This window comes from Kogia breviceps, chromosome 1 (genome assembly GCF_026419965.1).
Source record: "Kogia breviceps isolate mKogBre1 chromosome 1, mKogBre1 haplotype 1, whole genome shotgun sequence".
Lineage (NCBI taxonomy): Eukaryota > Metazoa > Chordata > Mammalia > Artiodactyla > Physeteridae > Kogia > Kogia breviceps.
Window position 1 is genome coordinate 1296407 of NC_081310.1, and position 23446 is coordinate 1319852.

Below are 23446 nucleotides of genomic sequence, written 5' to 3' on the forward strand. Positions count from 1 at the left end.
CGCCCCTGGGCACCACTCCCTCTCTGGCTAGGAGCAGGCGTCCCGCCCTGGGCCGGCCCTCCCCTCCTTCCCCGGCACGCGGCTTCGCGCGCAGCGTGGAGGACAGACAGAGCAGCCCCTGGGCTCGGAGGCCCTGCCGTGTGGGCCCGGAGGAGGCTGTGCGGGTACCCCGGCCAGGCAGTCCCTCAGGGCGGGAGGAGCCGCCCTCGAGAGTCCGTCACGCATACCCGGTGGCCAGCAGTGCCCACCCGGGGGGACCTCGGCTTGAGGACCGGGCGACACTGATGGAGGCCCGGCTCCCAGGCTCAGGGGAGGCGCCGCAGAAATCTGAAATTCAGTGCCGGGGGCTGGGCATCTTTTATCACCTGAATGTTTTCAATGTGAAAAAGAAGAAAGTTTTGATGTTCATTCTGAGAGCAGAGATTTCACCAGAGAGCTGGTTCATCATGGCGTGTCCCTTAGAACCTTGTAGGGTCAGGACTGAACTCCCAGTGACCAGGGCAGGGGTAAGAAGCGTCGTGGGTAATTCAGAAAAGTTTTCTGAAGTATCTGGACCAGGAAGCCCAGGTAGAAAAAAGCCTATGACACTGCAGACTGTAGCCTGTGGGTCTTTCACGTGGGCGCTGCTCTCTCCAGGGACAGTGGCCACAACTCTGGGGACAGAAGCCACCTGAGCTCCTGGGCTCCAGGCTCCAAGTCTGCCTCTCGGGCCGGGGGCAAGGGTCAGGCCCACTGTGGCTCTTCCTGCTCCGGGCAATGGGGCGGGGACGGGGGGCACAAAGTGCGTCTGTGTGCCCCAGCACCTTGCCGAGAGCTGGCCTCCATGATACGTGATGTCTGAAAAAACAACAGTGCCGGTTCCAGCACCCAGCGCCCAGCTGCTCCAGCGGCCGGCACCCACCTCCAGCACCAAGCACCCAGCTCCCGGACCCAGCTCCAGCTCCAGCATCCAGCACCCAGCTCCAGCTCCCAGCTCTAGCACCCAGCTCCAGCTCCCAGCTCTAGCACCCAGCTCCAGCTCCAGCATCCAGCACCCAGCTCCAGCACCCAGCTCCAGCTCCCAGCTCCAGCATCCAGCTCTGCCTTCACATCCTGCTCCCTGTTTCATCACTAGACTGTGGGAGAAACTATTTCCTGAAACTCTGTTCTTGGACCTCTCCCCCTGCACACCTGAGATGTGGGCTTTTCTCAGCTCCTCACCCACCGGGATGGGTTTGGGGAACAAGGACCTCAGGTTTTGTACGTGGAAACCTCAGGCTTCACTTTGGGAAGTCCCCCCTGGCAGGTGTCTGCCTTTCAGAGGCAGCTCTCAACAGTCCCAAGAGGCAAAGGCTCCCTGCACCTCGGCCACCTCTCTCATGGGCCCAAGTGTCCGCCTTTCAGAGGCAGCTCTCAACTGTCCCAAGAGGCAAAGGCTCCCTGCACCTCGGCCACCTCTCTCATGGGCTCAAGTGTCTGAGGCACGGTCCTCCTGCCCCCCAGAAGCCCCGTGTTCCGTGGTCACTTTTGAACCCAGAGGCCGACCCCTTCTTCCCCGTGACGGCTCATCCTGGGGAGGGAAAAGTGAGGGCCCCTCCAAGGTTCCCACGTGAAAGAACTCCTGGAACCTCAAGGGAAGTGCCAGCTTCCTGAGACAGCACACCTGAGCGTCAGGGAGATCCCCCTGGGCCAGGCACCCCACCTTGTGCAGGGAGACCGGGGGTGCCCCTGAACTGCCACCCGAGCCCCGAGCCAGGAGGCGCTCGCCAGCCGTAAGAGGAGGGCCAGACGCTGCAAGACGGCAACATGCTGAGGAGCAGATTCTTCCCTGGCCGAAACAGAGCTCCTTGGAGACTCCTTGGTGAAAAAAACACTCCCACCGAGGAGACAGCCAACTATTTCACAGGAAGGAAGTGATGACTGGCTGGACCCTCCAGGGCTTGGTGACACAGCCCCGACCGGAAGACAAGCCTGTGTGCGTGTGCATACACACACACACACACACACACACTCCACGTGCACACCTGCCTGTGTGGGACACACGTCACTTGGCTGGGGGTGGACTCAGGCGGGTAGGTCTCTGGAAGTGCCTTGAGCTTATCCTAAGAAGCCCATAGCAGGCCTGGTACCTCACAGTTTGTAAAGAGCCCTCCCATTCATCCTCTCGCTGGAAGCTCACAGCCTCCGGCCCCCGCCTGGCCGAGGAGGTGCCAGGACAGGTAGCGGCATCTGTGTTCTCTCTGAGAGCACCTTTTAAGCTCGGAGTACTCGAAGCTGGGCCACGGCCATGAGGCTACGACGGGGCAGACCCTGAAGCTGGATCCAGGCCTCTGAGCTTCCGGGCGTTTGTCCTCCAGCCACTTGGCCACCAGAGTCTGGTGACAGGAGTGAAGTCTAAATGGCCCAGAGCTTCTGCAGGACAGGCTCCACCACCACCTCGGGCTACTCGCTGGCCCGTCACCTAGAAACCCCTCCCCAGAGCCCCAGACACAAGAGATGCCTGCTCCTCCCCTTTGGCTGACGGTGGGAAACGTTTAAGAAGAGTGCAGCTGACCGGCTGTGTGACGCGTGATAAGGCTCTACTGCCCACGGAGCCCGGCTGCAAGGCCCTCTGTCCCGAGAGACGCCTACGGGTGAGGCGGCCTGTGATCACAGCAGGGCTGGCCGGGGGGGGGTCTCGAGAGGGAGGGCACGGAGGAGTGAGTGCGGGCCCCCATGCCCTGCACCCATGCTTCTTCCTGGTGCACACAAACTGCCCTGAGACATCAGGACATCACGTCACGACTGCCGACTGAGGCCGAGCCCAGAGTCTCCTGCAATGAGCCGAGTCTTACTGAGCTTCTTGGGGCTCTAGAAGCCGAGCCCCCTCCCTCCCAGCCTCGGGGGCAGTCAGAGGGAGGAGAAGGGCCTGCCCCGAGCCCCCCAGCTCCCTCCCGGCCTCCTCCCATGGCACCTCGCCCTTCCCCCAGCTCTGTGGGCCTCCCAGAGCTGCTTAGGGCTGCGGGGAGATCGGGAGAGCCTGGGGTCTCCTGCCGACCCTCCCCACGAGAGGGCCACAGACCTTGGCCGGAGACCTCATCTTTAAATGCTCCATTCAAGGGATTTCCCTGGTGGTCCAGTGGGTAAGACTCTGTGCTCCCAACGCAGGGGGCCCGGGTTCCATCCCTGGTCGGGGAACTAGATCCCGCATGCGTGCCGCAACTAAGAGTTTGCGTGCCACAAATGAAAAAAAAACCCCAAAAAACATGCCACAGCGAAGATCCCGCAGGCCACCACTAAGACCTGGCGTGGCCCAAATAAATAAATATTAAAAAAAGAAAAAGAAAAGAAAAGATCTAAATGCTCCGCTCAAAAAGGCCTTCAGCACGGGGCAGCCACCGGTGAGGGGAGGGGGTGCCGCCCGGTAACCTTTCTCCTTGGCCCTCGGCTCTACCTGACCAGCTGGACCAGCTTTGGGAAAATTACCCTGGATGATGAGCTTATGGCCCAGAACACCCCCAAGTGTGGGTCAGGCTCCATCAGCAGTTGTGAGGTGACTTCAGGGCGTTTAAGGGCACAGCTAATAAGTAGCACTGAGGCTCATAGAAAACTCCTCTTTCCCTTTGATTACCATGAGGAGAAGGTCCAGGTTGGTGCCAGGATGTGTCTTTAACGTTTGCCAACCTCCCTTTCTGAGCAGAAAGAAAAAAAAGCCTTGCCCATTTGGAATGAGACAATGATTTCTTTTCATTCTATTTATTATTACTGATTCTAAATTATGGTAAGCCTTCTTTTATGGCAAAGGATACTTTTTTTTTCTCTCAAGTTACTGATACAAAGGTTTTTTTCAAAATGAATGCACTGAAATTTAAAAGGAAGTTTATTAAAAATAAGTAAATAGAGCTTCCCTGGTGGCGCAGTGGTGGAGAGTCCGCCTGCCGATGCAGGGGACGCGGGTTCGAGCCCCGGTCCAGGAGGATCCCACGTGCCGCGGAGCGGCTGGGCCCGTGAGCCGTGGCCGCTGAGCCCGCGCGTCCGGAGCCTGTGCTCCGCAACGGGAGAGGCCGCGGCGGTGAGAGGCCCGCGCACCGCAAAAAAAAAGTAAATAACAGTTGGTGTGATGATTTTGTAAAAAGTGTGACAGCAGAGATCAGATGAAACTCCACTGCCTACAGTGGCCAGGGTCCCCTCCTGTGCCAGCGTGGCCAGGATCATCAGGCGGGGGTGCCAGAGGTCGGGCTCTAGTCCTGGTCCTTCCCTGAGTGGCTGTGCAGCCTTGGGCAGTCACCTCACCCCTCTGAGCCTCTCCGTTTCCCCAACCAGAGCCACAGCGCCATGAGGCTTCTGACTTTCAGTGTCGTTCAGCCCCTCCGGAGTCACACTCGCCCTCCTCCCCAGCCTGGCTCAGAGCTTCGGAGCAAACCCCGGAGGCTGCCTTCAGCCCACTCCGGGCCACGCCCTTGTGCGGGTGTGTGTGTGGGGGTGCCCCCTGCTAGAGTCTCCAAAGCTGCATCCCTCCCCAGCTGTGTCTCCACCTCCTCCCCCAGCCCCCGCCCCACTGGATTTTCGTTTTCAGCTAAGTTTGCTCTCCTGCGGCTGGAAGTCCTTGGTAGCTGCATGCCAGGGCAGGGCCCTGGTGGGCGCGGCTGAGCCCCACCCTAGGGAGGGGTGAGCTCCTCACCCATGGCCGCTGCATTTGTCAGCCAGCGGAGCCCGGTGACAAAAGGCCGCTGCAACCAGAGAAGAGGCACTGGACGTCCCGCCCAGGGCTTTGCTTTGGCCGCCTCCCTCAGGGCCCCCTCCTCCCTCCAGGCTCTGGAGCCCGTGCCGCTGGCCTGCCAGGGCCAGGCAGGAGACAAGGTCCTGACCCTTCCTCCTCCTCCTCCTCCTCATGCCGCCGACACCCCGCGCAGAGCTGACTGGCCTCTGGAGCCGGTTCTGCCCAGTCTACCTGTGAGGCACCCCCCGGGCAAGCCCCTGCACTTCTCCGTAGCCTGACTTCTCTGCTAGTAAAATCGGAATAACAGGAACCGATCCACCTCCAGATCGCGCAAAGGTGGAAGGATCAGGTCGGCCAGTGGAAACAGGATTACCTTGTATACGTTCAAACCGCTCCATCACTCAAGGGGTTCTGAGGATTGGACTCCCTGCCACTGACAGCCCACCAAACACGAAGGTGGTGGTCCTGGCAAAGCCGGCACTTGCCTGATAACCCGGAACCCCAGGGCTCCGTTCCCAAACCTCCAGGACCCCGGGGACCAGGGCTGGTGCCAGGGAAGAAGGCTGGGTGGTCACCTGGTCCCACCTGCCGATGACAGACCAGGAGACTGAGGCCCGGAGAGGGTTAAGGAGCTCGTGCTGCAAACCCCAGCATTTCATCCCACACCCCCTCACGCTGCTGTTTCATCTGTTAGTTGTTTTTCTTTTAGATAAATTTATTTGTTTATTTATTTTCGGCTGCGTCGGGTCTTCGTTGCCGCGCGCGGGCTTTCTCTAGTCGCGGCGAGCGGGGGCTACTCTTTGCTGCGGTGCACGTGCTTCTCACTGCGGTGGCTTCTCTTGTTGCGGAGCACGGGCTCTAGGCACGCGGGCTTCAGTACTTGCGGCTCGTGGACTCAGTAGTTGTGGCTCACGGGCTCTAGGGCGCAGGCTCAGTAGCTGTGGCGCACGGGCTCAGTTGCTCCGTGGCATGTGGGATCTTCTTAGACCAGGGCTTGAACCTGTGCCCCCCGCATTGGCAGGCGGATTCTTTTTTTTTTTTTTTTCTGTACGCGGGCCTCTCACTGTCGTGGCCTCTCCCGTTGCGGAGCACAGGCTCCGGACGCGCAGGCTCAGCGGCCACGGCTCACGGGCCCAGCCGCTCCGCGGCACGTGGGATCTTCCCGGACCGGGGCACAAACCCGTGTCCCCTGCATCGGCAGGCGGACTCCCAACCGCTGCGCCACCAGGGAAGCCCCCTGTTAGTTGTTTTTAACTACAGTGTTAGGGCTTTAAAGTCTTGTTGGCTCCGTTGATTAGTTCTTGTTAGGACTTAAGAAAAAAAAAAAAAAGGCAAAACTAAAACTCACTAATTTTCTTCTGGAGTGAGATAAAGATGTTTGCAATTGTCCTTGATTCTTCAAATCTTCCCTCTAAAGTTTCAGCAGCTCTACTGTGACACGTAGGTGAGAAGGAAGGCAGATCACAGCGGAGCAGCTGACGGGAAGTGACAGGTGAATTAGAGCCACAGGAAGATGTAAAAGCAGGCTCGGTCCTCTCTCAGCGGAGGGGAACTCCTTCCTGAGGCCCACTCCGGAGGGTCCCTGCAGACCGTCCAGGGCTGGCAAAGCCCAATGCTCCCACCAACCACACAGTGGCCACGCTGAGTCCCCTGCACAGACACGCCCCTCTGGACACTGCGACCAACTGCCTGCCTCCCTCCCCCACAAGGGTCCACCATCTGGGACAGTGACAGGTGACAGCCTGCCTTCTCCTGGGCCTGGCCTCTGGAGCTGCCCTTCTCGGAGCGACGCCTGTGCCTTGTGAGCACCCACAAAGGACGGCCCAGGGGCTACGGTGCCAGCTCCAAGCCTGGCAGCACCTCTCTGCCCCCTCCTGTCGGCTAAGGGCCGCCCCCAAGCCCAGCTCCCCGCCTGGAGCCCGTCCTGGGACTCCGCTTGCAGTGATCTGCCGGCCGCGTCCTCTCCCTCCACAGGCCCACGGTGCCGACTTCTCCCCCCCCAGGGAGGACGCACAACACAGGACGTCAGCGCCGAGGAGACAGCCTGATGGCGCACCTGGCGTGGGCAGGGATGGAGGGCCGGCAGCGCTCTCTGGGCGCTGCCGGGGAGCCCCACGCCCAGGCCAGTGGCCTTTCCTCCACCTCACCCCTGGCCTCTAAAGAGTCCCTGCCCCCCCAAACCTGAGCCAGGAAGAGCAGGCTCTCCGAGGCCGGGAGAGGGCCACCCCATGCACACGGCCACTATGAGGGACACCCCAAGGGACACCCCGGCTTGGGCGTCTGAGTTTGAACAGAGGGGACGTCTCCGGCCTCAGCGATGCCCAGCCAGGCGCTGCTCCTACAGGGAGGGAGCCCGGGCGGGGGGCGGGGGGCCGGCCCGCGGCCCCCACCCCGTCGCCTCCTCCTCTCTCGGACAAATTCTGTCCCTCGGCAGCAGCATCCTCGTTGGGCGAGAGCCTGGGGCCCGCGGGACCGGGCGGGGGTGCGTCGCTGCTGGCAGGGAGACGCCGGACTGGCCAGCACGACGATCACTCCCTCTTGGGGCCGGAGCCGTGTCCGCGTGGGCCGGGAGCTCGCGGCCCCTCCGTCCTTCTCTCGCCAGACTTTCCCAACCGACCAGGCCCGGCAGGCACCGCCAGAGAACCCAGCTGAGAGAGGGGAGCAGGGCAGGAGGCAGGACGGGGTTTTTAAGCAGTGGGAATTAGCGGCCCGCCTCCCCTCTGTAAAGCGAAAGGAAATGAGGGCCTACCAGCTCTCCATCCTGCTGCAAGGGTTAATCACCTGCTGTTTCCCCGGTGCCTGGAGGCGCCCAGACGAAAGCGGGGGGTCATGCCGAAGTCCTCACCCATCTGCAGGCCCCGGGGTGGGGGGGCCGCCCCAGAGACCACCGTGAGGCCAGGCTGTGGGCCCCGCAGCTGTCCAGAGGAAGCTCCCGAGCCACACAGAACCCTGAAAAGTCGGGACTGAAGGAGTCCTTGGCTAGGTCCAGTCCAACAGCCTTGCTCCGTGGTTGAGAAAAGGTCTCAGGAGGTGAAGACCCCGCAGGTCCTTCCCTCCGCCGGCAGGAGCCAAGCTGAGACCAGAATCCAGGCCTCCTACCCCATCGATCGATCGATCGATCGGGTGTGTCCTATCTGCAGCCCGGACTGCCCTCTGAGATAGGAATTCTCACCTATTTCAGAGACAGGCAAGCAGCTGGGGTTAAGATTCCCCGAAGGTCAGCCAGCCAGCTGAGGGCGCAGGGCTGGTTCCTCCACACCACCTGCCATGGGAGGGGCCTGTGTTTATTGCGACCTTTCTCTGCTTCAAGGGCGAGAGTCCTGCCGTTTTCTCTCCGGCAGCCCCTCGGCCGTGGGCCCTGCCGCCTGCAGACCCTGAGCACACGTGGCTCACCAGAGCCTGGGATCCCTGCGCCCCCCGGAGCTTTGCACAGCCTCAGCCCTCTCATCTACAGAAGAGGGCCACCCAGGTGTCTCCGGGTCTGGGGTGGGCGGGACCAGTCCCCCTCGGGGAAAGGGTCCACAGCACGTGGTCCAGGAAACCCTGTCGTGATGGGATCATCAAATACTGACACATCAGTTAAGCCAGTACAGCAGAGAAGAGGCCGGGAGGAAGATTTGCTAGCGAATCCTGGAATTTTTTTTTTTTTTTTTTGGCCTCCCCGTGCGGCATGCGGGATCTCAGTTCCCCGACTAGGGATCGAACCCGTGCCCCCTGCGCTGGCAGCACAGAGTCCTAACCATGGGATTCCCTGAGCCCTGGATTCAAGTGGAGAAATGGCGTCAGTGACCAGGAGGAAGGCGGAATCTCCTCTGGCCGTTCTCCCGGGGAGTCTCGGCCTGCCCCCGCCCCGAGTGCTGGGCTGGTATAACTGGGCTCGGCGGCGGGATTCAGCACGATGCCCCCACGGGGTACCCCGGCCCAGAGCGCCCGGCAGCGGCTGCACGCACGGGATCGGCTCCCGGGAGGGCGCTCTCGGCCCGTCCATAACCAAAGCACGTGCCCCTGCATGTGACGCCCGGAGGGACGCAGGCGCCCTAGATGTGCTTCTTGATTTGTAAATAGGAAAACCATTCGGGGCTGGAGGCTGCAGAACAGGAGACCCTCCTCTTCATCCAGACCCTTCCCTGGAAGCTAAACTGTCCACCCGCCGCAACTTCATCCAGGACAGAGCCGCGTGACGGAAGCCCGCGTTCAGCTTTGGAGCAGGAGGGCTCTGCGCCTCAGTGTGCTTCCTGCCCCGTCAACCTGCTGTCACACGACCCAGGGGACGCGTTCAGAGTGCCCCGTACACGGACCTCCGGCGGGCCGTCGGCCTCCCTTTGCTCCCCTAAAGTAATTCCGCCTGGGTCCCCAACCTAGGAGAGGGGCACTCAGGGAGCCTTGCTTTTATTACAGGAATGAGGGGAGATACACCCCGACCTGCGGAACGCCAGACCCAGCAAATAAAAACGCAGGACACCCAGTTACGTTGCAATACCAGGTAAACAACGAATAACACTGTAGGGTCAGTATGTCACAAGTATTGCATTTCTCTACGTTTCACTTGGTAGCCCACCCGGACCCCCACGGCTGAGTGGCTCCAGCTTGAGTCCAGGAAGGAAAAAGGGGCCACTGCCCTGCATCTTTTGTGTGAGGCTGACTCCTCAAGGAAGGAGGAGGCTTGGCTGGGGCACAGAGGGAGGCAACGAAGGCATCTGAACTCGTGCGTCTGTTCCAAGTCCCCAGAAACCACCAGAAAACGTCCCATAAGATGACCAACAAAGGAGCGCAAATGTCTGGAGCGATGAAAGGAAACTCCGTCAGGTCAGGAGTTAGGAGGCCAGGGGTCTCGTCTGCTCTCCCGTTAACCAGCCGTGTGACCCCTGTCCTTGCGGGGCCTGAGTGTCCTCGACTACGAAATGCCAACCTTGCCGGCCTCTAATCGTCCCCGCGTCTGGTTCTGAGAGCTGGGGCAGAAGAGCTGCGCCTGCTCATCTGAGAAACAGGGCGCGATGGGCCCCACGCTTGGCCCCAGCCCACCTGCTCCTCCCGGGGCCCCGGGGCTCCAGCGATGCTGGCCGGCACACGCCGTCTCCGAGGACCAGGAGGCCGGAGCGGCCAGGAGAGCGTGGAGAACGACGGGCCAACGACTTTCTCGGGACCAGTTCTTCCTTTCCTTCTAAGCCCCTTGATGCGTTCTGTGTGACAGACTCGCTTTGTTTCGTTCTATTGCAAGACCGTCTATATTCAATTTTCTTATCTTGGGATGTAAGTGATCACAGATTATAAATAGCATGATAAGACACACATATATATACATGTCTCATCTGTTTCTTTTAAAATTAGAAGGCTCTTGCTGAAATAGAATATAAGGTAAATTCATAAGGTGACACCACTGCTTTTTAAACATTTTTAGAACTTTCTTTTTGGAAATGCCCACAGATCCTTTGCATATTTAAGTAAAATATATAGTCAGTGGTGATGAATCTTTGTTATTTGAAGTTGATTTGATATTTGAAGCTGAAGACAAATGTGAGGAATGAGGCTCTCAGAGGGCTAGTGTCATTGCTGCTCAAACGCAGGTCCCGACAACACAGAAACGGGGCTGGCTTTCTTAGGTGGCCCCTAAAATGGCACTAACAGCAATTATATATATATTTTTTATTTTTAATTTTTATTTTATATATATATATATATATATTTAAATGTCTTCCAGAGGTTCCAGAAACACTTCCGGCAAGGGCAGCACAGCTGGACTCTTCCAGCTTAGCATCCGACACCTGCATTCGATTTGTCTGCGGTCCTCCCAGGGCCGATGGAGGCTCCTCGCATGAAGGTCCGCGTGCCCCGTTCCCTTCCCTTGCTCTCTGCGCTGGTTTCTTGGGAGGGGGGGGCACTGAACTCCCCTGGCTCAGCTGTGCCACCCCTGGGAAAATCCCAGGGCATCTCTATCGCCTCACCCCCTGCTCCCCTTCCCCGGAGTCCTGACTAGAGGTTCTGCCATCACGGCTGACGTGCTCGGCTCCAGCATCAATTCTTCCACCCGCCCCCCTCCCTCCACCAAATCCCCGGGTGCCCCAGAGCCCCTCCTGAGCTAAGCAAGCCGGGACGCGTCCAGGCAGCTCCCGACCTGAATCACTCTGAAATCTCGCTGGCGGAGACAAGCAGCGAGGAGGGCTGGGCCTTGGGGTTGGGGAAAGGAAGGAATTCTCACCGGGCGTCAGAAAACAGTCACAGGGAGGGTGTAGGGGCAGCTGGGAGCCGGTGAGGATCGAGTGAACGGACCGGAAGCAGGGCTCCACCCAGCCGCACACAGGTTCTCCCAAGAAGGCCCTCAGAGCGGGTTCCCTGCAGGTCCCGGTTACAGGTCTCCACGTGGAATAAGCCCTCACTGCCCGTCCGATGACACGGCCCGGTTCATTTCACACGTCAACCCGAGTGGAGGCGAGGCGCGCGCAGATGAGAATGCTGACACCCGGAGAAATCAGAGCTCGGTCGCAAGTCACAGAGCCAGAGAGCAGCTGCCAGGGTGGGGACCCAAGCGCCAGGCTCGGATTGTAGAGACACACAACCTCTGCGCGCTCAGCACCATTACTCATCTGACTGCTGCTGCCGTCCAGGGGCCTCTACCCGCCTCGGGGCTCCTCCTAAGCCTCTCCCCGCGGCGTTACGAAGCCATCGTCTCAGATTCTGCCTGGTAATCGGTCTCTCTGTCAGAGCCCTTTACTCACCACCTACGCCTGCTCTGCCAGCTGACTGGACTCCGTCAACTGCACTTATCAGCTATCGACACCGAGGGTATCAACTGACATCGAGAATCAGGAAAAAGGGAGGGAAATAAATCCACAACACACCTAGTTAAACCTGTAACGTGCAAGAAAGACAGATCCTCCCAAATCGGCCCCAGTGAGAGCGCAGGTAGGAAGGAATCAAGCAGATGACAAAGAACGCTAACTCATAAACCTCCCGCCTCTCCCTTGCCCGGGACCCCGACATCTGTGAGCAATGTGGACTCAAAGCAAAAGCGGCTAAAACGTGAGGCCCAAGCAGCCGGAGCCCAGAGTCCCAGGGAGAAGCAGCCTTTATCCCCAGCTGCACAGGCCTGAAGGGCCTCACAGAAGAATTTCCAGAACAATACAGGCTAATGTTGAAATCAGCAAAACTAAAGCAAAGCCACAGAATTTGCAGACTGGGAGAAAACCTGGGCATCACCTAGCCCAACACCCCAGATTGTGGAGTAGAAGAAAACTCCTGCGTGGGCTTGTATTGTTGAACCAGGGCATCTGCCCTGGTGCTTGGTGGAGAGTTAGGGCTAAAGAAATATTTGTTCAGGGCTTCCCTGGTGGCACGGCAGTGGAGAGTCCGCCCGCCGATGCGGGGGACGCGGGTTCGAGCCCAGGTCCGGGAGGATCCCACGTGCCGCGGAGCGGCTGGGCCCGTGAGCCGTGGCCGCTGAGCCTGCGCGTCCGGAGCCTGTGCTCCGCAACGGGAGAGGCCACGGTGGTGAGAGGCCCGCGTGCCGTCAAAAAAAAAAAAAAAAATTGTTCAGTAATGGGTGGATGGGCATAGCAGGATGAGATCACACAGAAAGATGGTCACAGGGCAGGATTAAAGGATCTAGGATCACCTCTACTCCTGCTAATTAAAAAAAACTTCTTAAGAATGATCATACTCAGGTTTTTTTCTTTTTGCACATTATTTTGTTTGGTCCTGACAAGAATCCCCAGAGGTAGACTTTGTTATAGCCATTTTACATGAGGGGGAACTGAGACCCAGAGGTAGAAGAATCTCACCCAAGGTCACATGCTCAGCGGTAACACAGCTAGAACCTGAACGCTGGTTTGTCCAACTTACAAACTCGAGCCACATTCCCCGCCCCCCCGCCCGGGCACATGCTGAGGAGAGGGTCCCTTCGGGATATTTCTAGAAACAGCTCATCTATACATGACTGGACCATGAGGATTCAAACTGCTTTCAAATCTATGATCAAATCAGATATATTGGGAAATGGACTTTTTAAAAAATATGATGTTTTCTTTATGCTTTTTCTAAAACGTTCTCATCTGAGACATTCAGAAATATCCAGTCAGACAGGAGGCTGCCGTAAGAGCCACGTGTGAGATGATGGCCAAGCAAACGGACCCGGTCAGAGCTGGGGGGCCTCCCCTCGGGGACCCTTCCCAGCCCGCAGCACCGTCTCGGCAACCAGGACACGCCTCCTCCCCCACAAAGCCCGAACCTGCACCCTGCGGGAAGCAGCTCCTTACCGGGTAAGCCCACGGGCCGCTCCCCGCCTGCAACTTCGAGTAGTAGACGCTCCGGCTGGTGGTTCCGCAGCCGTTGTAGCCGTCGGCCAGCTCATCATACGTGGAACCTTGAGGACAGGGGCAGGGGTTAGGCCCTTGGCTCCCCACGGCGTCCCCTCTGCATCTGGTGCCCTGCGGCCCTCGGAGGAGAGCAGAGCTGAGGCCTTGCGGGCGGAGGACGGAGAACCAGCGTTCTGCTCCTCTTCTCCCTCCGCCCGCCCCTCCACAGCCAGACGGCTGCAGGGGCAGCTCCGAGGGCCTCCGCCGACCCCTTCCTGGGGGTCTAGCCCTGTGGCCGGGGGTGGGCTGACACCTCGAGGCCAGGAGTCGGCCCGGAGGGCCTCAGGCCCTCGTTGTCCCGGTCCAGGGAAGCACAACTCCGACTTCCACAAGGATGACCTTCCCTCTCACGGACGACACAGCCAGGAGCCCCACACGCCGGCCCCAGAGCCTCAGGGCCGCAGGGCAGCTCCGGAGGATCCGGGGCCAACGCCACGCGGGACTCGTTCCCGAGCCCGGCCTTCCGCCCCCTCCTGCACCTCCCGGGTGCGCCAGCTGCCACCGGGGGACCGGTCACCAGCCTCAAAGGCCTGGCGAGGCTTAATGAACTGTTTTCTGAATGCCGGGGGCCACAGGTGACAGGCTCCGGGGAGGACAGAGCGCCATTACTATCGTTAAGAGTAAAGTGGCTTTGGATCTCAGAAGGCAGCCTGGACGCCAGGCCCGGGGAACCCGAAAGGACAGCCTAATTCTTCCCGCCGTACTGCTGCCCTTGAAGCGTGACGGACAGTGACCTGCCCGGGGCTTTGCTCAGGCCGTGCCCCGTGCCAACTCTGCCTTCCTTCCTGGGCCACAGCTACTGAATCACAACCGTCTGTAAACCCAAGTTCAAAACCTGCAACCGGGCCCGGCCCAAGAGGCTGTCTGGCTGTCCGTACCCCAGGTCACATCCTGCCCGGTGCCCCGTTTCCTGGGCCTCCGGAGCAAGGGTGGCCCTACACGCTTACTAAGCGATGGCCCTGGGGAAAGTCGACCCAGGGAGAGGGCGTTGACCCCAGCATCCGGGGAAGGGTCCGGCCGGGATCCCACCCGGCTCAATTCACCCCCCCCCGTCGGCCGTGCCCCCTCAGACTCCCAAGCCTTTGCGGGTGGGCGCTGGAGCATCTGAGCCGGGGGGAGAAGACGGAGCAGAGGGGCAGCTTTGGGTTGCGGCAGATGTCCCTGCCTGGTGCCGCCTCCTCCGTCCAGAGCCAGGTGACCCCCAACAGCTCACAGGAGGGGCAGTGCCCCCCACCACGGAGGGTCAGCTGGTCACCGGGGCTGCCGGCTGTGGCAGACACCCCCCGCCCCGGGTGCCTAGTGGTGTTGGAGGTGGTCCTGGCTCTGGCATCCGGGCAAAGGCACTTGCCTTCTCTGGGCCTCGGCTGCCTCTTCTACAGAAAGAGGGGTTCGGCCTCCCTGTACCTCAAGGTCCTGTGGTTGTGTGATTGGAGTGACTTGTGCCTGAGGGCATTCAGAGAAGCCGGACCTCTCTTCTCTAGAGACAGGGTTCAGCAAGGAAGAAGTCTGGGCATGAAAGGTTACAGCACCACCTCCTTTGCTGCCCGCCTCAGGGTCCCCCAGAGGTGTCCCCAGCCCAGAAATCCCCAGGCCCAGGCCTGGCTCCAGGAGGGACGGCCCCGAGGCTCTGAATTACTCGAAGCTCCCCGCTGAATGCAGGCAGCTCGTTCCTCTTCATTTCTCCAGAAGCTCCGGAAAAGCTGCCTTCATCAGGAGTGTGTGGAGGCAACCTCATGGCCGTGGACCCCCGGAACTCGCTCTCACCGAGAAAAGGGGCTGCGGCCAGGAACCCCGGGGGCCGACGGCCAGCGTCCCGTCCATCTCCCCTCCGTCCAGCCCACTCCTGACGTCCCTTCCAGGGCAGGGCGGGGCAGGGCAGGCTTCACTTGGGCAGGGATTTCTCACCCAAGGGCAAGCGTGGGTCAGCCAGCTGCTTTAGATGGAACATCTGGGGCGGTGACAGACACAGAGTTCTGGGAGAGGCGTCCCCAGGAGGCTCCGTGAAGGGCAGGTTCCCACGGAGGCTCCGCCCTGCTCGGGAGGTGGTCTGTCAGCAGTGATGTCACCCGTCCTCTTGGTAATCAGGTGAAGCATATCCTCCCCGACACCCTGCACCTGCCCGCCTGCCTCTCATTCTCCTCTGTGTGACGGGTGGGGAGTTCTCTGCCGTGGAGGCAGATGACCTCTGGAGTACCCTATTGTTCCAAGGCCAGTCCCCGTGACCCAGCGGGGACTGTGGTGATGACAGGTATGGGTTGTAACTCTCACTTCTGGTTGGGCCAAGGCCTCCAGGCCCTTCCGGGCAGCTCCTGAAGGCATCTCCCCAAGATCACCTGCAACTGGGGGTCAAACTGCCTGACTCCCACGGTGAGCTGCTTGGCCTGGCCTCCTGGTGAGAATGAGGCTGCCATCACACCAGCCAGCACCGCTTCTCCGGCAGGAGGCAGCTGCCCTTGCGCTGAGGTTTCGAGGGTGGGGAGTCCAGAGACCTTACACGCTTGCAGTCACACCTTGCGGTGTGCCAGATACCCGAAGGGGTGCAGGCGGGAGGCGAGCCGCTGGTGAGACTGCTGCTCCCACAGCAGAAGCGAGAGCTCCCTCTCCTGACCCTGGGGGGGTCTGGTTGGGAAGTACCACCCTCTGAAAGTCAAGTTCAGCAGGAAGAACGTGGAACTTCTCACTGAGAGGGATGGGACAGCTCTGGTGGCCTGCGCTTCTCCACTGGCCCCTTGACCTCTCTGGACGTCCCTTCTGGGAAGCCTTTCCTGACGACCCCCACCTGGTGTCCGTGCTCCAGGCTGCCTGTCCTCTCAGTGCGGGCTACGGTGGGGTACGGTGCCCCCGCCCAGCTCTGGGGCCCTGAGGCTCAGTGTCCCCATAACCGCAGCAGGGGACTGGGGTCCTTGACTCCACTCAACCAGGCCCCCCTTCCACCCAAAGAGGTCCCTGGCACGTCGGTGAACCAGGGAGAGGCTGGAGCCAGAACGCCCAAGGCTACATTCTCAGGGAGGATTCTTGGTCCAGGGGTGGGAAGGGAGGGGGGGGTCCCAGCACCAGCTCGCCCCACAGTCACCCCGCCTCCCGGGGAGCACCGCATCCGCTGTTGTCGCTGCAAGGGCCCACGGGCCTTTCCGTGTGGCCCAGCTGTGTGTCTGCCTCGCGGCATCTGCCCTCCCACAGAAGCCCGGCGTCAGAGAGCAGAGGTCCGCCTTCCCTGCGGACCGGCACCGCTGGCCGCTCCCGGCGCTGCGAGCCGCACCCCGGGTCACCGCTCCGGGTGACGAGCCGTCTCAGAAAACCCACCCCGCACACGGCAGCACCCCGGTGCCCCTCCCCTTTGGCCCTGCACGGCCACCTGACTCTCCCTGTGTCACTGGGCAGCCCTTTGTCAGGACCCCCGGGATCCCCTCCCCACTGGGACGCGTGAACCTTCGCAAGGATGACTCACCCTTCCACCCCCAAGCTTTCCATGGGTCACACCCGCCACGCCTGAAACATTCCTGCTCTCCTTCCCAGCCAAGCCTCTCCCTGGAGTCCAAGCCCTGCACAAAACCAGCTCCTCCTGGAGAAGACCCACCTCCCCCCCCGGCACCCCAACTCCCCCTCGGAGCCGCGTCAGCACTCGGTCTGCCTGCCCGACACACGCGGTGTACAGCTACGCTCTCCGTGTGTGTCTGCCGGGGGCGCTCTCCACCCAACCCGACCCGGGCCCGGACTCCACCTGGAGCAGGTCCTCGGGGCACCGGCCAGCCTGGCCGGACGGCCGCCCCAGGGGCAGAGGTTGCCCGAAACGCCTCTCCTCCACCCCAGCCTCCCCACACCCCCGTCCCTGCCAGCCACAGGCCCTCACAGAGAGGGGTGTCTGTGAACCTGCCTCTTCTAGCTGCCTCTGCACTCACATCTGTTCCTTAGCACAAAAAGCTTCAGGAGGGAAGCCCGCCGTCTCTCGGCCTCAGAAGCGCCTTTACTTCACCCCCTAATTCCCTCCCATCCAGGGTGCTCGGCAGGGCGAGGCCCACAGCAAGAGGAATTTAAGTTAGATAATAAGAAGAACTGTCGGAAGAGGGCACGGAGATGTCTGGGAGCCCTGGGCTGTCCCGCAGCCCAGCTCCTGCCCCTCGAACATCGCAGGGGATGTTCTGCCCTCCAGCCAGGCCAGCGGGGCGCGCGTGGACACGCCGCCCTGTCCTGGACGGGAGGAGTTCAGCTCAACCCCACCACACACTCTGGCGCAGTCTCTGCCCTTTCCTGGGCACGTGTACAGAACAGAAACACCAAAGCACACCGGGCTGCGTTCAAACCCAGCTCTGCTGGAATCCTGCCTCTCCTCCTGATGATCTGTGTGTGGCCACCGCTAGCCTAAGTGTTGGACTGAAGGCAGGAGCATGCTGGGGCCTGGGCTCAGCCCCCGAGGGGGGTCCAGGTCAAAACATCGTCACCAGCAACTGCCACCCTAGATGTCCATCCGTGCGTGTGTGTGCGTGTGTGTGTGTGTGTGTGTGCGTGTGTGCGCGCGCGCGCAGAGATGTGTGCCTGTGCTGGGGGTGGTCCCCACAGTGGGTCTCCGTGGGAGGGAGGGTGAGAACAAGAACAAGGATTCTTGAACTTTGCTGCGTATCAGAATCTCCTGGGAGCCTTGAAAGGCCACATGCTCACGCTGTCCCCATACGAACTGAACCAGAAGCTCTGGGGCGGGACCCAGGTGCTGGCATTCTTTAAAATTCCCAGACTATCCGATGTGTAACCATGCTTAAGAACAGTGCTTTGGGGGATATTTTTTGGTGATCTGATGTTTCCTGGAAGGAAACCGTGAGGGCCGTGTCTTGAGGGGAGGAGTTTTTTTTGCAGCTGCAGACGGTCTGGGGAAACGGTCTGCAGGCAGAGAGTTATACATCTATTTCCAGTGGAATATCTGGAGATGATCTCACTCCACCTCTTACAGTTGCACAGACCCAGAGAGGGGCAGCCGTTTGCCCGAGATCACACACCAGCTGGCAGCAGATCGGAGAGAACTCAAGCCTCCTGACACCAGGTGGCCTCCTGCCGCTGCACAAGCTGCGAGGCGGGCTTGTGTGCACGTGCGTGTGCGTGACGACACGTGTGTGTGCACAGCGGTGGCTATACGTGTGCACACGTGCGTGCCTGTGTGGTGTGTGCCTACAAAGAACCTCACATGAGGCTACCTTCCATGGAAGACAGTCCTCCATTTTGTTTCGTTCAAACATCACATAACTTCTACGAGTCATACCCTATCACAGAAGTAGCTCCCAGAGTTGTAAAGCCAGAACAAGTGGCTTATTGGTATTTACAATTCCGTGTGTGGGGAGAGGAATTTCTTTTGTCTTGTTTATTTGTTTTCTAATCTCTGTCAATGAGCTTAGCAAAGGAGCAGGATGGTGGGGGGACATCCCAGAATACTCGGCATTTTCGCATGTGTTGTAAAGTTGGAAATTCTGGCTAAGCTCTCAGCTCCCAGACCAGAGGCATTGTGAAGAAATGAGAACTGGTCCGCCTGAAGTTTAACTAAGATGTTTCCCTGCTGGGGCCTAAGCACAGATACCACGTACCCCCTCCTGTCTCAGCTTTGGTCCCGAGGAAATAACCCCAGAAGAGACACCTGTGCCCGGCCTGTGGTCAGGGCAGGACACCTTCCAGGAGAGTAGAGACAGCAGAACCTCCCCGGGTGGAGGCTCACGCCGAGACACAGCCCCCCACGAATCCAGGGAGCCGGCCAGCAGGGCCCTAAGACGGGGTCTTGGCTCCCGTGGGCACAAGCCTGCCCCCAGGAGGGCCCCGGGGAGCAGGACACCTGCCCAGCGCACCCCACCCCACTCTGACCATCACAGGTGGGAAATGGTGCTTCTGAGAAGAGTGGAGACAGCACCCTCGGGCCCAAGGCTGACGCTGGCTCACGGGGCAGTGGGCAGAGCGCGTGGGTTCGGACTCCCTGGAGTGATGTGCGGAAGGCAGCGGGTTCCACCGAGCTGTGTGTGTGCGTGTGTGTGTGCATATGTGTATGTGTGCGCGCGCGTGCGTGTGCGTGTGTGTGCATGTGTGTGTGTGTGGCAGAAGCGGCTTTGGACTTGCATCAGAGGAGATTTGGGCTCAGCTTTAGGAAGAGATCCCAAGCGGAGTAGAAAGGACGTGGATATGGCAGTGTCTCCCCTCGGGCCAACGACGGTGCACCAGTCCCTCACCCCACGGTCCACCCCGCAGGGGCTCCCTGCCCGCCGCAAGGAGGTCACGCTGCCCAGCCCTGATGTCCGGCTGGGCAGCCACGTCCCCGGGTTCCCCCCGCTTCCCACATGGTCTTACACCCGCTGCCCACGGGGACCCTCGGGAAGCGTGGGCAGCGGCGCTCAGGGGCCGCATTCAGGAAAAGATGGGTGGGCAGGTCCCGAGCAGCCTCCCCCTGCAGGGAGTCCGGGTCCCAGAGAAGCCCTCCCTAACCGGGGACTGCCTGACAGGGTGGGCCATGTGTCTGGGCCCCTGTTTTGGGGAGGGCACGGCAGAGACGGGCATTCATGCCGGGCTTCTCCCCTGGGGTCCCGCACCCAGCCCTCGGCGGCTCAAGGCCCCTCCGGGACAGGATGGAAGGCAGCCCTATGGGGCCGGCTCCGAACAAAAGACACTCCTACTGCCGGCACCTTGGGTGGCTGATTCCTGACTCCTCCGTGGGCTACGGAGAGAGGCAGCGCCTCTGCGGGCAGCGGGGCGCACCTGGTCTTCTTCAGGGCGGGGGCCCAGGAGAATCAAAGACCCCAGAGAAACCTGCTCTTCTCTCTCAGGCAACTGAAAGGGAATTCGAGTCTGTCCCGGGCGAGGGGGATGGCCTGGGGCGTGGTCCTTTCACAGCCGCCAATCACCCCTCCCCGGAACCAGAGCAGACACACGCAGTGAAACCAACAGGACAAAGAGGGACCAAAGCGGGGGGAGGCATCACAGAGCAAGCAGGGGGACGCTTGGGCGGTGCTGGCGAAGAGACAGAGCCAGATATACCAGAAACGCCAGCTGCAGGTGGCCGCACGGCCTCTCTCGGCTACCACGCCGCTGGGGAAACCGGTCAGAGCCGAGGGTAGAGGGGACACGCTTACAGGGTCAGCCCTCGGAGGGACGTACTAGCCATCAGAGTCCACCCCTGCCTGCTGACGCCCCCGGAGGACCTTGCGGTGGAGAAGTGGAGAGAAGGGGGATGGATGTCACCCACAGAGAGGCCAGCGCCCCACTGCGGGGAATGAGACGGGGTGTCTGGGCCACCGGGGCTGGTCTGAGACTTTTCTGGAGCCGTGAGCCTCAAGTTCAGGCCAGCGACGGAGCAGGAGTGGGATATGGGGACAGGTGAGCCTTCAGCAAGGGAGACGGGAGGTTGGCTTGAGCTGTGACTGGGCTGTGGCCAGAAGGAGGGGCACGTCGTTTCCCAAACCTACTTCCAAAAAAGGCTGGAAGCAGCTACCAAGGCACCAAACAAAAGGGAAGGGGGCAAGCGCTCTGGAGGCTGTGACCTTGAGTGGGGGTCTGGCGGGAGAGGAGCGGGGGGCCAGGGCAAGGGGCACAGCCGCACAGGCCTTTGGGTTTGGGGTGCACGGGAGTCCTCCACCAGCCATTTCCTCCCCCTCAGCTCTACACGGGGGCCACTTGGGCGGGGGCACAGAGGTTGAAATCGTGAGCTGGCGTGTGTGTGTGTGTGTGTGTGTGTGTGTGTGTGTGTGTGTGTGTGTGTGTGTGTGTGTGTGTGTGTGTGTGAGAATCGGTGAGGATTCATCTCCTTTGTCCCCCTCTCTTTACTACCCCCATTCTCCCCGCTCTCTCACGAACACCTGACTTGATCAATATAACTCTTTTTTTCAATAAATAAATCTTGGTTGACCTGTACTGGTTTGCAGTCTGCAGCGTCTTCATTAGCGTTTAAATAAATAAATAGAAGGTGCCCTGATTTGTGTGTAATTCTCACTGGGAAAGCTTTGTATGAAAGCGTTTGGTCTAAAAATCCTCCGCAAAGGGCCCTGTCAGGTATCATACCTTCCTCCTGTGTTTCTCCTGGCCGCCCCCAGGTGGGGGACCTCACCGTGGCGGGGAGAGGGCTGGCCAGGCCGGCACCTAGATGGACCAGCGCCCACCACGAGGGCCCAGCGCGGCGGGAGCCGGGGGCGCGGGATTCCCAACCTTGTACATCAAATTCCCTACTTGCCCCTAAGACGCTTGTTTCTAGGCAAGCTGAGTGGGTCGGGGCGAATCCCGTGGGAAAGTGGGTTTCTCTCAGCCACGGGAAAGAGGGCATCCTGGACCCCTTCCCGGGCTCAGTCCCCAGGGTCCGCACTGGCCCCGGGCGACCTTGCAACCACCCATACCTCTTCCACGTGCGAGGTTCCCGCTACCACGCCGCGCAGTCACAAGGGCTTGTCCGCTCGCTGCGCCACCGCCCCGGCCGCCCACCCCTCCTGGGCCTCCACTCGGGTCTCCGTAACTCCCTGCTCGCCCAGCAGCCGCGCACCGCCCTTCCCCCGGAGCCCCCCAGCCACTGGGATCCCGCAGCTAAGACGGGGTGAGGGAGGCGCATGACGCCGAGCGACCGGGTAGGACAGGACGCGGAGACAGTTCCCCGGAGCGGGCCGGGGAAGAGAAAGCCCTGGGCCCCGAGAACGGCCCTGACTGCGTCTCCCACCGCGCCCCCACCCCCCAACCCCGTGAGCACGCCGCCCAGCGGCTCGGGCCGCGGCTGCACAGTAGCCCCGGAGGCGGGAGGGAGCGCTGCCGGGGTCTGCGCGCGCCCCACGCCCCGCCGCCTGGGAGGAGCGCACGGCCACGCGCGCATCCGGCCTTTACCTCGGTTGGAGCGGCTCAAGGTGGACGACTGGGAAGTCCTGGACTTCTGCCGCTGGACGGTCATCATCACCTGCTCCTGCACGCGCTGCCGGCCCGACGTGCCGGTCTTTATCTTCTGGTCCGACGGCAGAGCCAGCGTCGAGCTGTCCTGGTCCTGGAAGCACTCGTAGGCCAGGGCGGTCTTGAGCGGCGAGTGGTTCATGGCGGCGCGGGGCGCGGGCCCGGAGAGCGAGCGGCGAGGTGCGAGGTGCGAGGTGCGGGCGCGCGGGCGGGCGGGGCGGCGGCAGCGAGAGCGGGCTCTTCTCGTGCTCAGCGGCTCCCTGGGCTCAGAGAGCGACGGTCCACGCGCGCGACGCCTCCCGGCTGCGGCTCCCGGCGCTTCCACCCGGCGCGTCCCGGTCCAGGCACTGGCGGGCCCGCCCTCCGCCGGACGGGATATACGCCCCGCCCGGCGCCGCCCCCGCCCCGCCGCGGCCGCTCCAGCGGAGCCCCGGGCGCTGAGCTGCGTGCGGGCCGGGCGCTCTGGGGGCAGGGCTTCAAGTCCCGAGCCCGGACCGCGCTCTCTCTTCCTTTGGCCCCCTTCCCTCTGCCCGCGACCCGCCGAGGCGAGGCCTCCGCCGGGGAGCCGCCCTCTGTCCCGGTCCTGCGCGCCCAGGGGTAGAGTGCGTGCTCAGCTCGGCACCGAGGGAGACTCCTCTCTAGGAAAAAGGCGTCTTTCTCCACTGCGCCCCCTGCACAGCCAGGTGCTCATCTGCCTCCGTGCAGAGGTCACTGCGGAGACCGGCCCTGTGGATGGGGGCCCCCAGGTTGACGGCAAGGAGCACAGCCCGGTCCACAGGCTCTGCTCTAAGACAGCTTCCAACCTGCAGGGAGGGGGTGAGGGCCTGAAGCCCACACCAGGATGAGACTTGAGATGCAAAACCACAAAGTAGGACCCAGCCCCCAGGGCATGGGCGTGCCAGGGGAAACACCAGGTGAACTGTGGATGTCTCTGAAACTCCAGACTTAGCCCCTAAAATGGGGGCCTGGGACATCTTCGGGGCTCAATAAAAAACTGTTTTAATGGATGAATAAATGAAGACTAGCTAATTTAAGGTAAATGAAGTTTAATTTGAATCCTACCCAGATCCTTACTGAAACGCCGTGAGGTTGCCTAACCCTTAAAACTGTCCGGCCGTGGACTTATTATCCTAGGACGTTGTGTGCACCCTCCCATACTCCCTGGGGCGTGTGTAGTGATGCCTCATTCTTGTGGCATGGTCCTCAGGCCCCGAGGTAGACGCCACGCCGTCAGGGACTCTGGTGTGTGACAGGAACTGAATATTTTAAACCTATGCTGATGGAAATCTTTCTAAGGGCAGCACACTCCCTGCCTTTCCCCCTCTAGCAAAAGACCCTGCGCACATTTATGCACTTCCTGGCAACTCGGGGTTCCCATGCTGGACATCCAGCGCGGAACTGGCGGTGCCGTCGGGTCGGCTTCTTTGTGTTCCGGGCTCCCCCAGCCATCCCCCACGCTGTCGTTTGTAGCTGGCCCTCACAGCTCACACCCTTCACTTTCAGCTCGCCCTTCTGCTCTGCAGAGGCGGGGACCCTC

At 61.0% G+C, this 23446-nt stretch overlaps 1 protein-coding gene across 1 annotated transcript in view; it reads right to left on the minus strand.

Moving 5' to 3' along the window:
- PKP1 (plakophilin 1) overlaps positions 1–22252 on the minus strand; it is a 40875-nt gene extending 18623 nt beyond the window's left edge. Inside the window, exons 1-2 of the mRNA XM_059059256.2 lie at positions 21850–22252; positions 12928–13034 (exon numbers count right to left, since the gene is read on the minus strand). Coding sequence (XP_058915239.1) covers positions 12928–13034; positions 21850–22051 — 309 coding nt within the window. The 5' untranslated portion in view covers positions 22052–22252. The remainder of the gene's footprint in view (positions 1–12927; positions 13035–21849) is intronic.
- Between the last annotated feature and the right edge of the window lie 1194 nt (positions 22253–23446).